A 22,605-nucleotide genomic window follows, 5' to 3' on the forward strand; every position below is an offset into this window, starting at 1 on the left:
TCATCAGTGTCTTATAGTTTTCTGCATACAGGTCTTTTGTCTCCTAAGTTAGGTTTATTCCTAGGTATTTTATTCTTTTTGTTGCAGTGGTAAATGGAAGTGTTTCCTTAATTTCTCTTCCAGATTTTTCATCATTAGTGTATAGGAATGCAAGAGATTTCTGTGCATTAAGTTTGTATCCTGCTACTTTACCAAATTCATTGATTAGCTCTAGTAGTTTTCTGGTAGCATCTTTAGGGCTCTCTATGTATAGTATCATGTCATCTACAAATAGTGACAGTTTTATTTCTTCTTTTCCAATTTGGATTCCTTTTATTTCTTTTTCTTCTCTGATTGCTGTGGCTAAAACTTCCAAAATTATGGTGAATAATAGTGGTGAGAGTGGGCAAACTTGTCTTGCTCCTGATCTTAGAGGAAATGATTTCAGTTTTTCACCATTGAGAACAATGTTGGCTGTGGGTTTGTCATATATGGCCTTTATTATGTTGAGGTAAGTTCCCTCTGTGCCTACTTTCTGGAGAGTTTTTATCATAAATGGGTGTTGAATTTTGTGGAAAGCTTTTTCTGCATCTATTGAGATGATCATAGGTTTTTATCCTTCAATTTGTTAATATAGTGTATCACATTGGTTGATTTGCATATACTGAAGAATCCTTGCATTCCTGGGATAAATCCCACTTGATCATGGTGTATGATCCTTTTAATGTGCTGTTGGATTCTGTTTGCAAGTATTTCGTTGAGGATTTTTGCATCTATGTTCATCAGTGATATTGGTCTGTAGTTTTATTTTTTTGTGACATCTTTGTCTGGTTTAGGTATAAGGGTGATGGTGGCCTTGTAGAATGAGTTTTGGAGTGTTCCTCCCTCTGCTATATTTTGGGAGAGTTTGAGAAGGTTAGGTCTTAGTTCTTCTCTAAATGTTTGATAGAATTCACCTGTGAAGCTATCTGGTCCTGGGGTTTTGTTTGTTGGAAGATTTTTAATTACAGTTTCAATTTCAGTTCTTGTGATTCATCTGTTTATATTTTCTATTTCTTCCTGGTTCAGTCTCAGAAGGTTGTGCTTTACTAAGAATTTGTCCATTTCTTCCAGGTTGTCCATTTTATTGGCATAGAGTTGCGTGTAGTAATCCCTCATGATTCTTTGTATTTCTGCAGTGTTAGTTGTTACTTCTCCTATTTCATTTCTAATTCTGTTGATTTGAGTCTTGACCCTGTTTTTCTTGATGAGTCTGGCTAATGGTTTATCAATTTTGTTTATCTTCTCAAAGAACCAGCTTTTAGTTTTATTGATCTTTGCCATTGTTTCCTTCATTTCTTTTTCATTTTTTTCTGATCTGATCTTTATGATTTCTTTCCTTCTGCTAACTTTGGGTTTTTTTGTTCTTCTTTCTCTAATTGCTTTAGGTGCAAGGTTAGGATGTTAATTTGAGATTTTTCTTGTTTCCCGAGGTAGGATTGTATTGCTGTAAACTTCCCTCTTAGAACTGCTTTTGCTGCATCCCATAGGTTTTGGGTCATCGTGCTTTCATTGTCATTCGTTTCTAGGTATTTTTTGATTTCCTCTTTGATTTCTTCAGTGATCTCTTGGTTAGTCAGTAGCATATTGTTTAGCCTCCATGTGTTTGTATTTTTTATATTTTTTTCCCTGTAATTGATAGCTAGTCTCATAGCATTGTGATTGGAAAAGATACTTAATACAATTTCAATTTTCTTAAGTTTATCAAGGCTTGATTTGTGACCCAAGATATGATCTGTCATGGAAAATGTTCCATGAGCACATGTGAAGAAAGTGTATTCTGTTGTATTTGGATGGAATGTCCTATGAATATCAATTAAGTCCATCTTGTTTAATGTGCCATTTAAAGCTTGTGTTTCCTTATTTATTTTTATTTTGGATGATCTGTCCATTGGTGAAAGTGGGGTGTTAAAGTCCCCTACTACAATTGTGTTACTGTCGGTTTCCCCTTTTATGGCTGTTAGCATTTGCCTTATGTATTGAGGTGCTCCTATGTTGGGTGCATAAATATTTACAATTGTTTTATCTTCTTCTTGGATTGATCCCTTGATCATTATGTAGTGTCTTTCTTTGTCTTTTGTAATAGGCTTTATTTTAAAGTCTATTTTGTCTGATATGAGAATTGCTACTCCAGCTTTCTTTTGATTTCCATTTGCATGGAATATCTTTTTCCAACCCCTCACTTTCGGTCTGTATGTTTCTCTAGGTCTGAAGTGGGTCTCTTGTAGACAGCATATATACAGGTCTTGTTTTTGTATCCATTCAGCCAGTCTATGTCTTTTGGTTGGAGCAATTAATCCATTTACATTTAAGGTAATTATCGATACGTATGTTCCCATTACCATTTTCTTAATTGCTCTGGGTTTGTTATTGTAGGTCTTTTCCTTCTCTTGTGTTTCCTGCCTAGAGAAGTTCCTTTAGCATTTGTTGTAGAGCTGGTTTGGTGGTGCTGAATTCTCTTAACTTTTGTTTGTCTGTAAAGATTTTAATTTCTCCATCAAATCTGAATGAGATCCTTGCTGGGTAGAGTAATCTTGGTTGTAGGATTTTCCCTTTCATCACTTTAAATATGTCATGCCACTCCCTTCTGGCTTGCAGAATTTCTACTGACAGATCAGCTGTTAACCTTATGGGGATTCTCTTGTATGTTATTTGTTGCTTTTCCCTTGTTGCTTTTAATATTTTTTCTTTGTATTTAATTTTTGATAATTTGATTCATATGTGTCTTGGCGTGTTTCTCCTTTGATTTATCCTGTATGGGACTCTCTGCACTTCCTGGACTTAACTATTTCCTTTCCCATATTAGGGAAGTTTTCAACTATAATCTTTTCAAATATTTTCTCAGACCCTTTTTTTTTTTGTCTTCTTCTTCTGGGACCCCTGTAATTTGAATGTTGGCACATTTAATGTTGTCCCAGAGGTCTCTGAGACTGTCCTCAATTCTTTTTATTCTTTTTTCTTTATTCTGCTCTATGGTAGTTATTTCCACTATTTTATCTTCCAGGTCCCTTATCCATTCTTCTGCCTCAGTTATTCTGCTATTGATTCCTTCTAGGGAATTTTAAATTTCATTTATTGTGTTGTTCATTATTGTTTGTTTGCTCTTTAGTTCTTCTTGTTTCTTGTATTTTCTGCATTCTATTTCCAAGATTTTGGATCATCTTTACTATCATTACTCTGAATTCTTTTTCAGGTAGACTGCCTGTTTCCTCTTCATTTGTTTGGTCTGGTGGGTTTTTACCTTGCTCCTTCATCTGCTGCATATACCTGTTTTCTCATTTTGTTTAACTTGCTGTGTTTGGGGTCTCCTTTTTGCAGGCTGCAGGTACATAGTTCCTGTTGTTTTTGGTGTCTATGCTCAGTGGGTGAGCTTGGTCCAGTGGCTTGTGTAGGCTTCCTGGTGGAGGGGACTGTTGCCTGTGTTCTGGTGAGTGGGGCTGGATCTTGTCTTTCTGGTGGGCAAGGCTGTGTACGGTGGTGTGTTTTGTGGTGTCTGTGAACTTAGTATGATTTTAGGCAGCCTCTCTGCTAATGGGTTGGGTTTTGTTCCTGTCTTGCTAGTTGTTTGGCATGGGGCGTCCAGCACTGGAGCTTGCTGGATGCCCTATGCCATGCCCAGCTCCGTTGGGTGGAACAGGGTCTTAGCATTGAGATGGAGATTTCTTGGAGAGTTCTCGCCAATTGATATTATGTGGGGCCAGGAGGTCTCTGGTGGTCCAGTGTCCTGAACTCAGCTCTCCCGCCTCAGAGCCTCAGGCCTGACACACCTCAGAAGAAAAGGGAGAAAAAAAGAAAGAAAGAAAAAATAATAAAAAAATATATTTTTTTAAAAAGTAATAAAATAATAATAATAAAAACAAGAGAGCAACCAAACCAATAAACAGATCCACCAATGATAACAAGTGCTAAACTCTATACTAAGATAAATATAAAAATCAGAAACAAATCAGTCACAGACAGCAAACCCCAAGTCTACAGTTGCTCCCAAAGTCCACCGCCTCAATTTTTTGTTGATTCGTTGTCTATTCAGGTATTCCACAGATGTAGGGAACCTCAAGTTGATTGTGGGGATTTAATCTTCTGCTGCTGAGGCTGCACGGAGAAATTTCCCTTTCTGTTTGCACAGCTCCTGGGGTTCAGCTTTGGTTTTGGCCCCGCGTGTAGGTCGCCCTCAGGCATCTGTTCCCTGCCCAGACAGGAGGGGGTTAAAGCAGCGGCTGATCAGGGGGCTCTGGCTGTCTCATGCTGGGGGGAGGGAGGGGTACAGTAGTTATAATTGGAATGCAGGGTGAGCCTGTAGCAGCAGAGGCCAGTGTGACATTGCAACAGCCAGAGGCGCACCATGTGTTCTCCCGGGGAAGTTGTCCCTGGATCATGGGACCCTGGCAGTGGTGGCTGCACAGGCTCCCGGGAGGGGAGGTGTGGATAGTGACGTGTGCTTGCACACAGGCTTTTTGATGGCTGCGGCAGCAGCCTTAGTGTCTCATGCCCGTCTCTGGGGTCTGTGCTGATAGCCGAGGCTCGCGCCCATCTCTGGAGCTCGTTTAGGCAGTGCTCTGAATCCCCTCTCCTCATGCACCCGAAACAATGGTCTCTTGCCTCTTAGGCAGTTCCAGACTTCTTCCCGGACTCCCTCCCGGCTAGCTGTGGTGCACTAGCCCCTTCAGGCTGTGTTCACGCAGCCAACCCCAGTCTTCTCCCTGGGATCTAACCTAAGCCTGAGCCTCAGCTCCCAGCCCTGACCCATCCCGGCAGGTGAGCAGACAAGCCTCTCGGGCTGGTGAGTGCTGGCTGGCACTGATCCTCTGTGCGGGAATCTCTCCACTCTGCCCTCTGCACCCCTCTTGTTGCGCTCTCCTCTGTGGCTCCAAAGCTTCCCCTCCCACCACCCTCCGTCTCCTCTAGTGAAGGGGCTTCCTAGTGTGTGGAAACGTTTCCTCCTTCACAGATCCCTTCCCGAGGGGCAGGTCCCATCCCTATTCTTTTGTCTCCATCTTTTCTTTTTTCTTTTGCCCTACCCAGGTGCATGGGGAGTTTCTTGCCTTTTGGGAAGTCTGAGGTCTTCTGCCAGCGTTCAGTAGGTGTTCTACAGGAGTTGTTCCACATGTAGATGTATTTTTGATGTATTTGTGGGGAGGAAGTTGATCTCCGTGTCTTACTCTGCCATCTTGAAGGTCTAACGCATTGGCTTTCATAGATGGACTGTGAACTGCGGGGGACTCCCTTGATCATCTTGTTGCTGGGTTGTGTATAATGAGGTTGTAAAAAATTGGTTGTGTGGGTGATGCTGAAGAAGGTAAAAATGTGCAGACAGATATTCGTTTTGAGAGGGAGGGTTGGGATCGCCAGCTCTCTGTATGTTCCCATTTTCTGAAAGAGAGTTTTTATGATCGTGGAAGAATGGGTGTGTATGTAAACAATTTTCTTGGTAAATTAACTAAGTTACCCAGGAAAGTTAAAAAGAAAAGTGAGAGTGTAGTAACCACGTTTATTAATATTTTTAAAATGTGGCTCCAGGGACATCCCGTGTATTTATAGCCTGTTGGAGTATAAAATTCAATAAAATTACAGTAAGTAGCATGGAGGGAGTTTCCATTTGTCTTGAACTGAAACCTTCGTTGTGTTCTTTTTGCCCTGTTCAGGCTACAGTTATCTGATCTGTGATCACATGAGGGCTGTGCACATCTACATCAGCGCCCTGGAGAATTCCTGTCCATTGATGGCCTTTCCTTGTACCAGCTACAAGGTCTTCCTTGCTGGACACTGTCTGGATTGTTTCAACCCTTTTCTGCTTTCCTGTCCAAGGATCGGTAAACGCTACCCCTTTGGCTTCCTTTGACAGTTTGGGGAAAGTTCAAGTCTTGTCACCTCTTTAAGTCCTGATCTCCTATGGTCAAGAGGTCTACCCGAGCAGGGTAAAGAAAACTTAAGCAATGAGTCGTTCAGCCTGTCCTCACCTGGAAGGTGGTGTTTAGCTCTCTGCGTCCCACCCCTCACCCTCTATACCGCTGCCCGATGCCATACTGGCTCTGCACACAACCCTCACACACACACACGCAGGCACTGGCATGTAAGTCCAGCCTCAGGATGCTCTCCAGAAGCACTGGTATAGTCCAGATTGTCTGCACCCACTCTCAGACCCGGTGCTCACCAGAGGTCTTCCTCGCTAGGCCAGCCATTCTCCAATTCCTGATGGGCTGTAAATCCCCAAGGCTGGCACGCTGTGCCCACCTTAGAGGTGTGAGACCACATACCGGCTGGAGGGGTTCCTAACTGCCGAGTGGCCTGGGCACACTCCTGGATGATCCAGGCCAGTCTGGAGAGAAGGGCTTAGGAAGGCTGAGGCTCCAGCCTCAACTCACCCTGTGCAGATCATGGCTGTGAAAATCCTGGGGTCATCCAGTGTGGAGGGCTCCAGGAAAACGCCTGGGTAGTGTAAATGGGTCTTCCCCCTCCCTCACTCTCCCACTTCCCACTCCTGGCTGCCACTCAGAACCACAGCAGCCTGCCATTGCTTATAGAAATGAAATGAATATCAGCTTGACAAAATGTTAAAGTAGGGGTGGTTTCCCATAATAAAGCGAATCAATATTACTTCCTACTCATCGGGCATATGTCACTGTTTCCCACAGATGTGATGGACTGGATGGTTTAACAACCACTTCACACTGCCCCGCCTCATCTCTCACTAGACTTTCCCTTTTTTCCAAACACCACAGGGATGCTAACTACTCATACTGCCAAGAGTATTTCATGTCTCCTCACCCTGTGTCCCTTTGCCCAGACAGTACTTTCTGCCTGGAATGCCCTTCTCTGACTTGTCAACCACTATTCTTCAGCTCAAGCACCTCCCTGTGCTCCAGTGCACAGGATACAAATGCCACTAAAACAACTGTCATATAGATTGTTTTGCAAGTTGAAGACGTCATTTCAAATTTCTTATAAATACTCCCTGGGAATGGACCAGACAATCTGCAGAATGTATTTGTTGTCTACCTGTATGTTTATTCCCATCTGGATGGGGTCGCTTGTATCCCAGGACTCACCGCAGGGCACGGCACATCATGAGTATACAGTGGAGTTGTCTGTGGAATAAATGGGTGCATGAATTAATCGATACATGGCTGGGTGCTGTGGAGCCCTGAAATGGCCTCCTCAGGGCTCTGCTGTCTTTGCTTCTCTATCTCCAGGGCTGGTGGAACAAGGTGGTGTTAAGATAGAGCCACTTCCCAAGGAAGTGAAGGTCTACCTCCTGACCACTTCCACGGCTCCATATTGCGGTGAGTGCAGGCAAATGAGCTGCTCAGCTCTGCCAGTGTGCTGTCCAGCTGAGTCCAGGGCTCCGTCTTGGGCTGTGTCCAGCCCAGCATGGTAGCTAAAGTGGGAGGTGAAGACCTGGGGCAAAAATGTAATGGGAAGGGAGAGGTGGGGGACAGCAGCTACTGGTCTTAGATAGAACCAAAACTTTTCAGAGGTAGCCCAAACCACTGCTCTATGGATGAAAACTTGGCGGCATCTTACCTTACTGTTGGTACACTGGTCCTCATTCCTCCCCACCCCACCATGGAAACCTGCCTTCCAGTGTAGGTTCCCTCTGGAGTGGTATTTGGGAGTACCTTTTGGATTTCTCCTACCTGCATGCATTTCCCCCTCCTTATTGCCCATCCTATGTGTCTCCCACTCTGGCAGCCCTCCTAGGTCGGGGTCCACGAGGAATACTGAACCTTCATATACATATTCCAGCTATTTACTATGGCTCCTAACCACTGCATTTCATTGAAGCTAAGATGCCAGCGATTGTGAGAGATGTTTAGTGTGAGAGAAATGGGCGTCTTAGAATCTATGACATACATTACAGGCCGAACCATCCTCCTTCCCTACACTATTTGCGTTTTAACTAGGTTGACTATACTTCCTGATTTTGTTATTCTGTTATCCTGGTTCATTGTGTGTTCAGAGTAGAAGTACGCTGGTTTGGAGGGGACATTATATGATCACCCTAATTCTAAATGATTTTCTGATCAGCTGGTGTCTGGTTGGTTGGTGGAGGGATCTTTGTGGCTATACCTTCCTGGAACTAGAGGGCCTGGTGAAGTGTGAGACAGAGCCCGAAGCTCAGGCTCTGTGGTCACCCAGACCTGGATTTGAATCTCGACTTCTCCATTTACCAGCTGTGTCATCAGGAGCAAGTTTTTTTAACCTTTCTGAACCTCTATATACTTATGTGGAAAATGGGAAAAATAACAGTACCTATTTCAAAGAATCAATTGTGAGGATAAAATAAAATACATAGTACACAGACAATCACCAGCACAGTGACTGGAACTCAGTAAGTAATAGCTCCCTTCCCTCTGTCAATGGGAGAATTTGGGAGATGAGGTGGGGGTGTTTCTAACTTCATGCCAGAGAGAATACGTGGCTACTTCTTAGGAATAAAGGGGGTTACAAGAGTCATCTGTGGGCTTTCCACATGTATCAGCTCATCTGAGAACCCAACCCCGAGCAGTGATGTGCCCAAGGCTACAATGGGCGGGTGAAGAGGTCAGCATTCAACTCCAGGCCTTCTGACTCCAAAACCTTTACCTTTTCCAGGTCTTCTGACTCCAAAACCTTTACCTTTTCCAGGTCGTCATCTGCCTCCATACTTGTGTCTCTGCCCCCTCTTCCAAGAACCCGCTCTTTTCAGCTGTATTTCTCAGTTAGGTCAGCCTGAGGGAGGACTTTGTCCGGGTCGGAGGCAGGGCTGCTGGAACCAGACACCGTGTTTCTACTTCCAGCTCCAGGGCAGCTTCGCGGCAGCTCCTCTCTGTCCGCACAGCCAGGGAGCCTGAGGAACACCTGGAAGTTAAAGGCATTTTTAGGTCCCTGCTAAGGGTAATTCACCAGGCCATACATTTTCTGACTGTTTCATTTTTGTTGTGAGACTCCCTCCCCATTCCCCCAGAAGTATGGCTGTGTCTGTTCAAAAACCTCAGCGGACCTGCCTCTTCTGAGCCTTCCATTCTGAGCATCAGAGCTGGACCCATCCTCTCCTGGGGGTGGGAGGTACAGGGCACCCACCGGGTAGCCCACCTGGCAGCTCCCGCTCTCACCCACTCCCAAGCCATCATGGCACTGAGCTCCCATCGCCCAGCTCTCTTGGCCTGCAGTCACCCTTGGCCTCTGCCAGGCAGGCACCAGAATGGACAGAGAATCTTCTCCAAAAAATCATTTTTCTCACAATATTACTTTTCTCTTGTAGAGCAATGTTTCACCCGAAATGTTTTCTCCCCATCACCTCATTTAATCCTCCTCATGTTCTGTGAGGTGATGTTGGGGGTTATTGATTATAGATGAAGGAACTGAGGCACAGAGAGGTTCAGTGACTTAGGCAAGGCGATACAACTAGTAAGCAGCAGGCCTGGCCTTGGACCCAGTTCCCCTGGCAAACCATCCAGGGCTCATGTGCTGTTTCCCATGTCATGTCCCCAAGCAGGTTGGATTTCACTACCAGCTCCCACCCACCGAACGTTAGCAGACCTGGCCCTCCTAGGGTTTTCAGGGTAATCAGAGAAGAGAGAAGCAGAACCTCAGGAAACTTTCTTAATCAGTGATACATGCTGATAAAGGAAGAAGCGATATAATATATCAAACTCAGCCCAGAGAATTAAATTCCTAAAGCTATGTAAGTTAGCCGTTTTTCCACATTGCAAATATCCACTCCAGTTCAGCCCTTGCCTGTCAACATAACAATCTACATCCATAATAAACAACTGAGAAAGAGAGACAGAAGGGTCGTGGCATCTGATGTTTCGCTCTGTGGAGCGGGGAGCACGTAGCGCTCTCTTGTCTTCTTGTGGGTTCTTGGCAGTGAGTCCTGTTACTAACCCCATGAGCCCCGATGGACCACATCACTCCTCCAACTTAGAGCTGACTCTCCTTAAATTCACTTAGTCCCTCCTCCCAATGTTCATCCATAAAACATGACAAACGAAAAAGTACAGGTAGGGCAGAGCTCTAGCTATGTCCCAACCACCAAAGGAGTCTGTGAAAATGTTCGGAGACCGAAGTCACTGCATGGTGCCACCAGATGGGCTTACCCCTTAGTGAGGAAAGGATGGGGTGCAGGGGAAGCTGTAACCCTTCTTAACCTCTCTTGCCAAAGGGGCAGCAGGTCTGGGGATATCACCGTGAACCAGGCTGCTCAGCCAGTCTGTGTCGACAATACCAGCTTTGAGAGCCTCAGTGTCTGTGCTGCCCAAGCAGGTGGAGATGCCACACAGGCACCCAGCCACCACAGGGAGGGCAGTAGTCATCTCCTGCACACATGGTGGTTCCCTGACACAGGGTGTATGCTAAGGGGGGGGAGGGGCATTGCTCTATTTTATGAGTTAATTGTTTAGTATAAGATAGACCCTTTTTGGTTCTTTCAAAATCACACCATCAGGATAATGTCACTCGTTGGTAACAAAGAGTGACACAGTGCCAAAGAGTGGCACATTCTAGGATTACAAGTAATAATTAAAACTATTATGTATTGAATGATTCCTAGGCACAGGCACTGTCTAAGGACTTTATATGCATTAACTCATTTAATTCTCATTCAGACCTGTGGGGTATGTAATTTATTATCCCAATTTACACTAGAGGAAGCTGAGAACCTGCGACAACAGGTAATCTGCTCCAGGTCACACAGCTGCTAAGAGCGAGAGCAAGATTTCCTAACTGCCCTTCTGCTCTCTGGGACATTTTGTGCATTGCACCCACTGACCTCTGGCCCAGTTATCTGCTCTGCTTTGGTTTCCTAGTGCATCACAGCCTTGTGGAGTTTTACTTGCTGAAGCTGAGAAACCAGGACACCTGCATCACGGTCACCTTCCTTAGCAGCAGTGTCACCTCCTCGGTCACGATCACCATGTACGTAAGTGTCCCACATGGCTGGCTTCTCTCCTTCCATTTACATACATGCACATATATGCCAGGACAGGCACTGTGTGATCACTGATGGGTGGGTGGAGCCAGCTGAGCTGGGGAGGGGGGTGAGGGTGGCACCTGCCACAGATGGACCCACAGACACAGGCTGGGCAACTGTTCCAGGTTCAGGATCAGTACTGGGTCCAAGTATAGTGTATTCAGACAATAGCAGACAAGCAGGCAGACAGCAGTAATGGAACGTCCCAACAGGTGGGGAGAGTTTGGGGATTGGGTCCCTGATAGGAAACAGCATCAGGAATCCAGGCAGGGGGCATTAGGGATGTCAGCAAGTAGGAAGGCCTCAGCCATTGGCCCAGGGAGGGCTGGCGAGAGCCTGGGAAGCACCTACTCCTGGGTGGAGGGATGGGAGGAGAGGGGAGCAGTACTAGATGGGTTTCTAGAACAGACTCTCAGGCAGAGGGTCAGTTAGCAAATGAGTGCAAGGTGAGGGCCAGCAGGGTTGATGCTGAGTGGTGCCAATCCCTGGGACTGGGGCTGATTTCCTTTCTTTGTTGGGTCACACTTGGGCCTCGCAGCTGGTGAGACCAGGCTTGAGGTAAGCAGGCAGAGAGCCTCAACTGCAGGGAGCCGCAAGCCTGGCAGGGGACAGGAACTCAGCAGCAGTGGTTCATGTTTCTTTAAAAAGTCATTGGGGGCTTCCCTGGTGGCGCAGTGATTGAGAGTCCACCTGCCGATGCAGGGGGCGCGGGTTCGTGCCCCAGTCCGGGAAGATCCCACATGCCGCGGAGCAGCTGGGCCGGTGAGCCATGGCCGCTGAGCCTACGCGTCCGGAGCCTGTGCTCCGCAACGGGAGAGGCCACAGCAGTAAGAGGCCCACGTACTGCAAAAAAAAAAAAAAAAAAAGTCATTGGTTAGTTACTCACAAGCCAGCAGGAGACAGACTAATCAGATAAATCACTGTCTCAGTCAGGGCTCAGCCTGGAAACGGGAGCCCAAGCCAGGCAGTCCAATAGAAGGAAATTAACACAAAGAGCTAATTACAAAAGTGTGGGGAGAACTGAAAACCCAAAAGGATGGGGAGGCAATGCAGAGATCAGCAAAAGGAGTCACTCCACCCCAGAGCTCGAGGGACAAAGCCAGGTGGTGTTGGTAGAACAAGGAATGGGATGGGGGGTGCAGGGTGGGAATGATTGGCAGGAGTGGGAAGCACGGAGGAAATGCAGCTCCTCCAAATCACTGCCTGAAGCAGCGTCCCGCCTGTGCCGGGGAGCCTGAGAAGTGTGGTTTGCAGGGGGATGGATGGAGCACAAACAGGGACGTGACCAGTGCCCATACACAGAAATGCACAATAGTCAGCAGTGGCAGGGGCTACGAGAACAAATAAGATAGAGCCTGACCAAGTGTGAAGAAACAATGTTTGAGTTGAGATCTGAAGGATTTGGAGGATCCTTCCCCCCAGACCAGGGGTTAGTGAGATATGACATGGGGAGCAGACAGCAGTGGGACCAGGCATGGGGAGAGGAGGCTGGAGGGGCAAGTCAGGGTCAGACCATGCCTGGAAGGACAGGGTAGGGATTTTGGGTTTTATCCTGAGAGCAGTTTGGAGAGCTGCTGGGAATTTTAAACAGGAGAGTGATGGGATCAGATTTGGGTTTGGAAACATTTCTCAGGCTACAGTGATGGATATTAACTGTGCTGTCAGGGAAAGACAAGTTTCTGCTGGGAGGAGCTCACGTCTGGGCTCCCAGACACTCTCCCACCAGGCAGTGTTCCAACTCACCCAGGCCGCACAGCACAGGACAGCAGGCAGTCAGGACACCCACACAGATCTTGGGGTGCCCACGTGAGCCTTGCAGATTACAGCTGAGTAATTGTCATTAGATCAGTTCAAGGTCACGTTACTTCTGCAAGGGTGTTTTTATCACCTTTCCAGCCCACTGGTAGATGAGCCGACACTGGCAGGAATCATGACAATGACACACAACTCTGGCTGCTTGTTAGAACCACCTGGAGAGCTTTAAAGAATACTGACAGCAAGCCCCACTCCAGACCAGTAGCAGTAGAATCTCCAGGTATGGCTTCAACCACTACACTGTTAGAAGCTCCCTGAGTGATCGGAATGGACATCCACAGATTCCTTCTTTTTTCTCCCCAAAGAGATTTGCATTACTGTTTTGAAGAAGGCTATCAGAACATGATTATCTTCAATTCCTTGGTTCTTGTTTCCTCTTGCAGAACAGAAATTTAAAAGAAGGGAGGGGGTTTATGTGTGGTCTTTCCCCTACTTTCTATAACTTTGTGAAACCCCAAGGTTTCCTTCCAATTAGAAAATTTACCCAGGCCAAGTCCCCAGGCCACTCACTCACAGTGTCCTTTGTAGCCCTTCTAGTTTGCAAGCTCTCCATCCAAGCAGACTCTTAAAGTGAACAATCTTCTTATTTTTTCCTCTGAAATACTTCAAAACACTTTTGAAATCTAAAAAAAAAAAAGAAAGAGAGAGAGAGAAAGGAAGAAAATGGAACAGCTTTTAAACAAAGTTTTACTGAATCTTCCTCAAAAGGACAAAACAAACTATATGACTAATCCTGGGTTAGAAAGTACACAAAGAAGACATTTCATCAGTATGAAGAGGCCAGAAAGGAAAGGGAAACCATGCTCACTTTAGACAACACCCAGTGCCACCGCAGAGGGGAAAGCAGCGCCTTCCGGGCTCTCCCTCTTTCTCACAGTCCCTCTTTCTGAGCCCAGAGGGGACTGGAACAGGCCAGAGCAGGGCACAGGGGGGCGGGGGATGGGGGGGTGGCTGGGGCTTAGACCTAGGGCTGTGTGACTCCAAAGCCACAGCTGGGAGGAGACCACACCTGGACTCCACCGCAGCTCTGTCTGGCTTCGAGGCCTGTTGTTTGTTTGTTCATTTGTTTCCATCTACACTTTCATACTCAGTCTAAAATAGAGTAGTCCTCACACAAACTTCTTGGAACTGAACATCCTGGAAGAGGCCTCTACTTCCAGGTAGATGGACCTGAGACTGAAGATATTCACTCATCAGAATTCAGATCTTCACTAACCAACTAGGACCGTTTTCCAGATGTGAAAATCCAAGGGCTACTATTTCGCTGCAGGGTCCACTTAGTCACTTTCAAAAAGCAACACCTATTTTCTGCATCACATTCAAAGCTGTGAGGGTGTGGGCCGAGGGGCTGGTGAGGGTGATGCAGAGGACCGTGGAGCCCACCTTCCAGGAACTAACCGACCGGGCTACCCGCAGAGCCCCTAGGAGCCAAGGGGAGGCAAAGGCCAAACGTGTGCGGCAGTAAGTTACTTTGCCTTTCCCTTACAGACCTAGACAGCAACGCCACGGGAAAGGAATCATAGCTCACCCCAGCCCTCAGTGCCAGATAAACCAGGTGAAACTCAAGTTTCAGCCTTCCAACCGAGTTTGGAAAAAAGACCGGACTATCGTTATCGGGATGTTCTGCACTGCTCCTTTGCCCGTCCATGACAAGTAAGCCCCGTATCTACCCCGCCCCAGACACACCCACAAGGATCAATCCTGACCTTAGATGTGACACTTGTTGAGGTGCAGTCTCATCACAGGTATGAGCTTCCTTGATGTGGAGGTGACAGAAGACCCAGGGTTTTCCTGAACCTCCTGCAGGGCCATCTTGGGTTGGGATGCTAAGAAGACAAAGAGGTTGGACTTTAATTCCCCATCCCCACTTTAATATAAGAAACTCCATTTTATCTGAAATATATATATTAAATATGTATAGATAATTATAACATACAATATATATAAAATATATATTTATATATATACATATATGTTTTATTACCTGCTATACTTAGTTTCTCTGTAAGATTTTATTGGAACAAACATTGCTCATTGCATATTTCCTCTTCTTTAGCCTCCACTGGTCACAGTCATGGGTGTGGATCCAGAATCCCTGTCCCCTTTACTCCACCTCTAGTAGGCATTTAGAGTATTAGTCTTACCACACCTGGCCCTCAGAGGACAGGAGTGGGCTCCTGGTAATCCAAGAGTAATCATCCCATAGACGATTGTAGAATTCTTTCACCTGAGATCACGGAAACACAGGCACACGCAACTCTGAGCCCTCTCTCCCGACCAATCAGGAACCTGCCCTGAGGACACACCCTCTTGTTGCTCTTCTCTTGCAGTAGAAGGACCGTCTGCTTACCTGAGCCAGTGAACTTACAAGCAAGTGAGACTGTTTCTCATGACCTGAAAATAACCTGTATATAGTTATATAAGGGCAGGATACATCTCCCTGGATTGGGGGCGGTGGTTCAACTTATTCTAAGCCATTACTACTAAGAAAGAACACAGAAGTCTTGGTTAGTTTCCCCATAATTAGCTACCTTAGAGAGGAGAGAGAGCTCATTTTACAGAGCTTTATCTCCGTTGTGAATTTAAAGAAGCTTACAGAGACACCATTTCAACTTTCCTATTCATACTTAACTGCAATTGCCCCATATCCTTGGACATCTGTACCTAGGATTCAACAGAAACATATACAAGAAAAAGGCTGTGTTTTTTTTTTCAAATAAAACTCCATGGAATATCTGAATCGTTTGTTTTATTGGTACGGAATTCTGTTATGTACAGAAAAGGTGATTTACAGTCTGTGGGATTGGAGAAAACAGTAGATGCTGAATTCTCTATATTAAAATAGCAATTGTGGGACTTCCCTGGTGGACCAGGGGTTAAGAATCTGCCTTCCAATTCAGGGGACGCGGGTTCGATCCCTCATTAGGGAACTAAGATCCCACATGCCACAGGGCAACTAAGGCCCGCGCGCCGCAACTAAGAGCCAAGGTAGCCAAATAAATAAATAAATGTTTTTTAAAAAGTAGCAATTGGAAAGAAGTGCTTGGTATAAGAGAGAGGATGGAGGGTGGGGAGGAAGATGGTACTACTCACCATCCCTTACCATTGTCTTCTCTGGGTAACTGGAAGGTTTGGGGGATCAGAGAGATCTTTCGGGAATATAGGTGGATTTTTTTGGGGGTCAGTGTTTCCCAAACTTTAATCTTTATAAATAACCTTGTATCAAGCCACAGTCCAACAAGAAACAGATGGTGTGCCCAAATTGTGTCATTTGAGAATTTAATAAAAGAACTATTTATAAAGGTGTTCGTAGGAAGTGAGGAAACCACAAGGGACGGTGCAGTTCCATGGGACTGGGGCCAGTGGGAGCTACTACTGTCTTATGTCTGAAGAGGCCAGAGGAAGGAGCACCAGGGTCTGGAGACAGAAAGGTCTGTGGGACCTTTGGTCGAGGAACAGTCATCGGACAGCAATCCTGCAGGGAGAGAACCAGGGGAAAAGATTCTCCACCCTCACTCTTCTTTCCTCCCCCATTCCGCTGGTGCTCCCACTGAGTGATTGCAACTAGAAGCCAGAAGACAAGAGGCACGTTGATGTGGCCCTGGGGTATAGAGCAGGGCAGAGAAGGGTGAGAATGGCTGCGATGGCCGTGGGAACAGACAGAGAGACATGACACATACCTTCACTGGTTTCTCCATAGCTAGGTATTCCTGGATTCCGCTATACTTAATGATTTTGTTTAACTCTTAAAAACCATTTTAACCATTTTTAAGTGTATAATTCAGCAGTATTCACTACATTCGCATTGTTGTGCAGCCATTACCACTATCCGTCTCCAGAACTTTTTCATCATCCCGAACTGAAACTCTGTCCCCATTAAACAATAACTCCCACCGCCCCTCCCCCCAGCCCCTGGTGACCACCATCCTAATTTCTGTCTCTATGAATTCTACTCTTCTAGAGCACCTGATAAAACCATACAGTATTTACTTTCGTATCTGGCTTGTTTTACTTAACATAATGTTTTCAAGGTTCATCCATGTTGCAGCATGTGTCAGAATTCCCTTCCATTTTAAAGGTGAATAATGTTCCATTGTGTGTATAAACCACATTTTGCTTATTGATTCATCCATCAGTGGACACTTGGATTGCTTCCACCTTTTGGCTATCGTGAATAATGCTGCTATGAACATGGGGATACATACAATGCTTGAGACTTTTTTAAAAAACCTAAGTAAACGGGCTTTGAAAGGAAACTGCTGACTCGCCGATTCACTCTCCACAGTAAAGGCTGGGTGAATGATGCGAGCAACAGGCTGCAACTGCTCCATCTGGTCCAAGTCACCTAGGTCACCAGGAGAGAGAGGGAGCCTTTGTCCGAAGGACAGGTGATGCATTGTGAATGCTCACAGACACACCTTGTTTTCTGCACCGTCCATCCCAGTCAGTAGGAAAACAACATGTTTGGAGAAACTTCTTCAATATGCAGGATTGGAGTTCTTTCTTTTTTTCCAAAACCCAAACCCCTCTTTTTTTTTTTTTTTTTTTTTTTGGCGGTATGCGGGCCTCTCACTGCTGTGGCCTCTCCCGTTGCGGAGCACAGGCTCCGGATGCGCAGGTTCAGCGGCCATGGCTCACGGGCCCAGCCGCTCCGCGGCATGTGGGATCTTCCCAGACCGGGCCACGAACCCGTGTCCCCTGCATCAGCAAGCGGACTCTCAACCACTGCGCCACCAGGGAAGTCCCCCCCTTTTGTTTTATCCCTCCCTTTACTCCACCCAGGTTCCCAGCAAGAACCTCCCTAGAGACAGACCTACCCTGGGCTGTATGAGGCTGTACTTCCTGTTCTCTTACTTTAAGTCACTGTTAGACTCCCTCACATTTTATGTTGCTCCCCATCAGAAACTTCAGATCATTACCTTAAATGGAAAACCAGTGTTCCTTATCATAAATTAATCCTAAAAATAAATACAATGAGAGCATAACAATGTTTAAAATTCCAGCTAGATACCATGGCTTGCTGCAAGCTCTATGCCCCAGGCCTGCTTTTTCCTTATTAAAAAGAAAAGATTAACAAGTATAAGGGAGATGTCAAAAACTTATCAACACCAAACAGAGACTTTCTTCTATATATGTAATCAGTGGACTGAAAGAAATTTAGAGCCGGACTAGCAATTTCACCGAGATTTGATGTTATTTAATGCTGGGTCTATCTGCTACCTTAAACTGTCTCGCCCACACTCTAGAAAACCTGGCTTTACGTAGGTGGAATGTGTGTGGGGTTAGGAAAAAGGGAGCGGTAACAGAACTTGCTTGATGGCAGGGCAAAGGCAGAGCATGGGTTTTCCCTCCACACCCTTGTCGCTCCCAACCCCTGCCGAGAAGTTTCTTGAACAGAGACTACCACGCGAGTAATTCAAGAGTCAACCCCTGCCCTTACATGGCACTGCACACGTGAATTCTAGAGGCTTCCTCTCTCTGGTCACTCTGCTCTGAGTTTGTTCAGTTTGTACTGCAGTCCCAGGACTGGGCTCCATATACCAGGCCTTCTCCCCCAGTGTACACCAGAGGCACACGTTCATTTGTTCTTTGTTGTATTCCTCCATTGCTTCACCCAAGAGTTGCTTTAGGGTTACCCACAATACTTCAGCTTTTAAAGGTCTGTATTCTTATTGATCCAGCTTGCTTGCTTTCTTGTGGAGTTGACTTTTTGAACCTGAATGAACTTTTCATGTAACCCAGTTCCTTTACATATTATTATTGTAGTTTCTCCAACCTGTCGGGAATTTTTCACATCCTAATCTTATCCTTAAGAATACTTAGCTCTCCCTCCAAGCTTTATGTCATTTATATCTATATCTATATGCAGATATATGACATTTTTTGTAGAGTCCTTTTTCATAACTATAGCTAATAACTTGAAAGGAGAAGGTCAAGGGTAGACACCTACCTCTAGAAGCATCTTTAAGATCAGTCAATACTCTGAACCTTCACGTATATTTTTAACTCATGTTTATCTTGGCTACTTACATATTATGAGAAAAGTTCCAATTCTTTATATTTACAACAATCCCCTGATTAAAATATGATTAATTTAACTTTAGCATAACTTAATTCCCAGAAATGCAGGCTCCTAATAATTGCTACTTTATTTCCTAAATACATGCAAGCAAACTTTTTAGTGATTTGTTCCTGGACTTTGCTGGGAATCAACATCAAACCTCCTGATCTCTAATTTTAAGAGTCTCTGCTTTCTGATTCCTGGAGCAAATATATTCATCCACCGTCTTCTACGTCTTCTCTTTGGGATTATCTAGTGATGACTGAATAAAGACCCCAGTTACCCCACAAGGTCTTCCTAAAACAACATTATAATTTAGGGTCTGAGTGCCAGGATTGATTTAAAGCAGTTGAGTGATTTCAATCTTGGTCTTCATGTTAATTTCCCTCCAAAATCCACCCCACCTTACTATATATATATATAATTTTAATTACAAAAGCAATACATGTGCATTTTAACAAGTCAGACTGCAGACACATAGTTTCCGTGGCCCCGAGGTAATAAATGTTAATAGCTAGGTGTATGTCCTACACATCTCTCCACATTAATACAAATATATACACACATGATTGTTGTTGTTTTTTGTTTTGTTTTTTTCTAAACAAAAATGAAATCATAGCACACACATCATTCTGCAATTTTCCTTTATTATTCACAATATATCATGAATATTCCTCCTGGGCTATACATAGACTTAATTTATTCCCTGGATGTATACATTCCACAGCATGGGCATGTCATAATTTAGCCAACCGTTTTCTTGGTGATGAATATTAAGGTTGTTTCTAGTTTTCTTCAACTACAAATGATGCTGCAATAAGTACTTTTGTACATCTATTCTCATACTGGTGCCTTCATTTCTATATGATAGATTTCTTTGGTGAGAATAGCTAGGTCAACAGATATATCAAAAGGTTAGCAGTGCTGGGTCACTTTCCAAAAATGTCATAAGAATTCACATACACTCTGACAGTGGTTGAAAGAAATAGTTTCCTTGCGATTACTTATTCAAATAATTGCCTTCCTGAGATAAGTAGCCCAAATCACCAAATTTCTCCTGTGGAGTTACTATGTGCTGTTCAACACTTCCCAAGTTGGCCGACCAGTTACGTATCTGTGAAACTGGAATGATGGGCTCTCCTACAGAAGTATAGGGGCCTGAGATTTTACTACCTTTTTGAAATGACATTCATTCATTCAGAGTAGTCTTCAGAGCAGTGAAACTCCCTATGGGTGAACTATGATGAACTTTTTAAAATAAAGCCTTTTTTTTTATGATTGTAAAATTCAACTAATTCAAAAATTTTCAGTCAATACAGAATGCTATGTCAGAGAAAGTGAAAAGCTAAAACTTCCTGAGCATTTAGTATGTGCCAGGTAGCATTCTAATCTCTTTATAGAAATTATCTTATGTAATCTTCCCAACAGTTCTGTGTATTACTTCATTTTACATATAAGAAAACTGAGGGACAGGAAAATTAAACAACTTCCCCATGGTTAGACAACTAGCAATGAGTAAAATCAGGATTCACACCAAGCCATCTGACTCCATCATCTGGGCTCTAACTGCCACATTATAGTTAGACAAGTAAACTTGCTCAGGTTGGTTTCTTGTATTTAGATGTCTTAACCAACATATCTAAAGAGAGATCTCCTCAGTCTGGCCCCACTCAATCTAACTAAAGTTACCTGCCATTTCCCTCAATGTGCTTAAGCCAGGATCCCCTAACAAATACTGTGGACAATGCCATCTCCAAGCCTTTGCACCTGCTGCCCCCACTACCTCCATTCAGATTCTGCCAGTCATACTGGGTCCACTTCCAGTTCCCCCGGAAGCCTGCAACCCACATGTCATTGCAGTTGGTACCCGTGCAGCCTCGCAATGGCGGTTTATAGCTTATTCCATGTTGGTCAGGTTTCTATGATGGGATTGTAAGGTCCTTAAAGGCAAGGACTATATTTTCTCATTCTCTGTGTCTTCAACGTTGTAAGCATGCAATAAAAGCTCCTTGAATTGAATTAAAGACAAGACTCTAATTATGTAGACAAAGGCAACGAGAGAAGATCAGGCACAGAGAAGAGTGACTTAACTCTAAAGGTCTTTTCATAAGTTTCAGGAATGGCCTTCATTTATGCAACTTGTTGTAAAATTTCACCTGCCGTTGTTACACTTTAACCTTTAATATCTCTACAGGAGGAAGCTCTGGTTGTACATGTAAAGGAAATTATATTGAAACATAAATCTTCCCAAATTGCTGCATTCTTATCCAGTCCTTGATCTCCTTGTTGAGTGGTCCTAAGTGACATTCTGAAAGTGACATACTGCTTTCCCCAGCCTTAAACACACCTCTGACCTCACTCTTGAGCACACCCAGGCCCAGGGGTGACCATCACAGCCCTGCCTCTACCCCAGCAGAGGTGGCTCCTTCCCCTTAGAGGAGAGCTTTGAGGTGATAGGACTATTGCCATGCCTGAGTCCTTCCATGCCCCTTTGAAAGCCCTGAAATCCTCCCTGATCCTCAGTATTCACCCTCTCGTTTATGAAACCATACTGTTTGATTTATGTGCCCATTCAGTGTCTTGACAGCAGCCCAAACTCAATCCATGCAAAATCAAATCAACATCTCCCCTAAAGTTGTTCCTCCTCTCCTTACCGCAATAGCCTCCACCATCATCTGCCAACCAGGCTTGAAGCCTGAGTCATCTTTGACTCAGAACGTCACAGTGCTCAAAAAAAGAAAAAAGAGCTCATTTCCCTCCTTCCTCCTAGTACTTGATTTACACTCAGACACTGTCACTCTCTTCAAAATTTGCTTGATATGTGTCGCTTCCTGCCTATTCCCTCAGACATGTGGTAAGACCCTGGATCTGGTACCAACCTCGAACTAGTCTCCTTTCCTCCAGCTTCATTCTCCTCTAGTCCATTCTATTTACCTGTGCAGATAATTCCTTCTATAAACTCTTTCAACTTATCATTCTCCTGCTCCAAACTTTTCACTGATGTCCTTAGCTTAAGGGCTTCATTAACTTCTTAACCTAGAATTCAGGAACTTTCATTGTGGCTAAATCCTTATCTTTTTTCCTTTATTTCTTTCTTACTCTTTACCAGAAGAAATCCTTAGCCCCTGCTGGGTTGATCCACTATAATTATCATTATTGTGTTCTTTAAATAACCTTTTATATTAGTCATCAAGCCACAGAGTGTCAGAGGAGGAAACCAAGGCCCAGAAAGATTAGAGGAATTGCCCAAGGTCGTCAGCCAGTAGAGGAAAACATAACCCCTCTCCCATTTATATTGCACTTCCAAACCTGGGCTGCACTTCTATTGGCTTTTAATAACTCTAAATGACCTTCATTACACATAAGTGTGAGCTTTAATAACGTTTTGAAGATAAACAAAGGACAGTGTTTATCTGGAAGTAAATTCCTGCTGCTGCCTTGAAGTTCTGGATCTCTAACATCAATCCAGGCCTAAGCCAGTACAGATTCTTACTTTAGACAGAGCTGGAGGGTGGAGAGGTGGAAAGAAATCTAGGTTTAGATCCTGGGAAGGTCAGCCCAATGTGTGGGCACCCCTCTTCATGGCACTGGGGTCAGACTGACTCAACTAAAAATGCCCCTTCTTTCTTGCAGTCACCAGGACTCTCAACTTTAAAACTCCCAGTGTTCACTCAGCCCTCCTGGTTTGGGCTTGAAACTGAATCCACTCCAACCTCAAGATCACTCCCTTTGACTCTCAACCTAACCTTCCATTCAGAAG

The 22,605-nt window shown here is 44.8% G+C and overlaps 1 protein-coding gene across 3 annotated transcripts in view; it reads left to right on the forward strand.

Moving 5' to 3' along the window:
* Positions 1–15,520, forward strand: part of PLA1A (phospholipase A1 member A) — a 38,963-nt gene extending 23,443 nt beyond the window's left edge. For 2 of the 3 annotated variants that reach the window (XM_089910573.1, XM_089910574.1), the window contains 5 exons: positions 5,661–5,828; positions 7,209–7,298; positions 10,806–10,914; positions 14,273–14,437; positions 15,115–15,520. In XM_089910573.1, the coding sequence (XP_089766699.1) occupies positions 5,661–5,828; positions 7,209–7,298; positions 10,806–10,914; positions 14,273–14,437; positions 15,115–15,199 (617 nt within the window). In that variant the 3' untranslated portion in view covers positions 15,200–15,520. Of the gene's footprint in view, positions 1–5,660; positions 5,829–7,208; positions 7,299–10,805; positions 10,919–14,272; positions 14,438–15,114 lie in introns of those variants that run through there. The other variant, XM_089910575.1, reaches the window with a different exon arrangement.
* Positions 15,521–22,605: the final 7,085 nt, after the last annotated feature.

The sequence above is a fragment of the Delphinapterus leucas genome, chromosome 4, assembly GCF_059928025.1.
Source record: "Delphinapterus leucas isolate spDelLeu-1000000601 "Yukka" chromosome 4, BTC_Dleu_Yukka2, whole genome shotgun sequence".
In the NCBI taxonomy this organism is placed as follows: domain Eukaryota; kingdom Metazoa; phylum Chordata; class Mammalia; order Artiodactyla; family Monodontidae; genus Delphinapterus; species Delphinapterus leucas.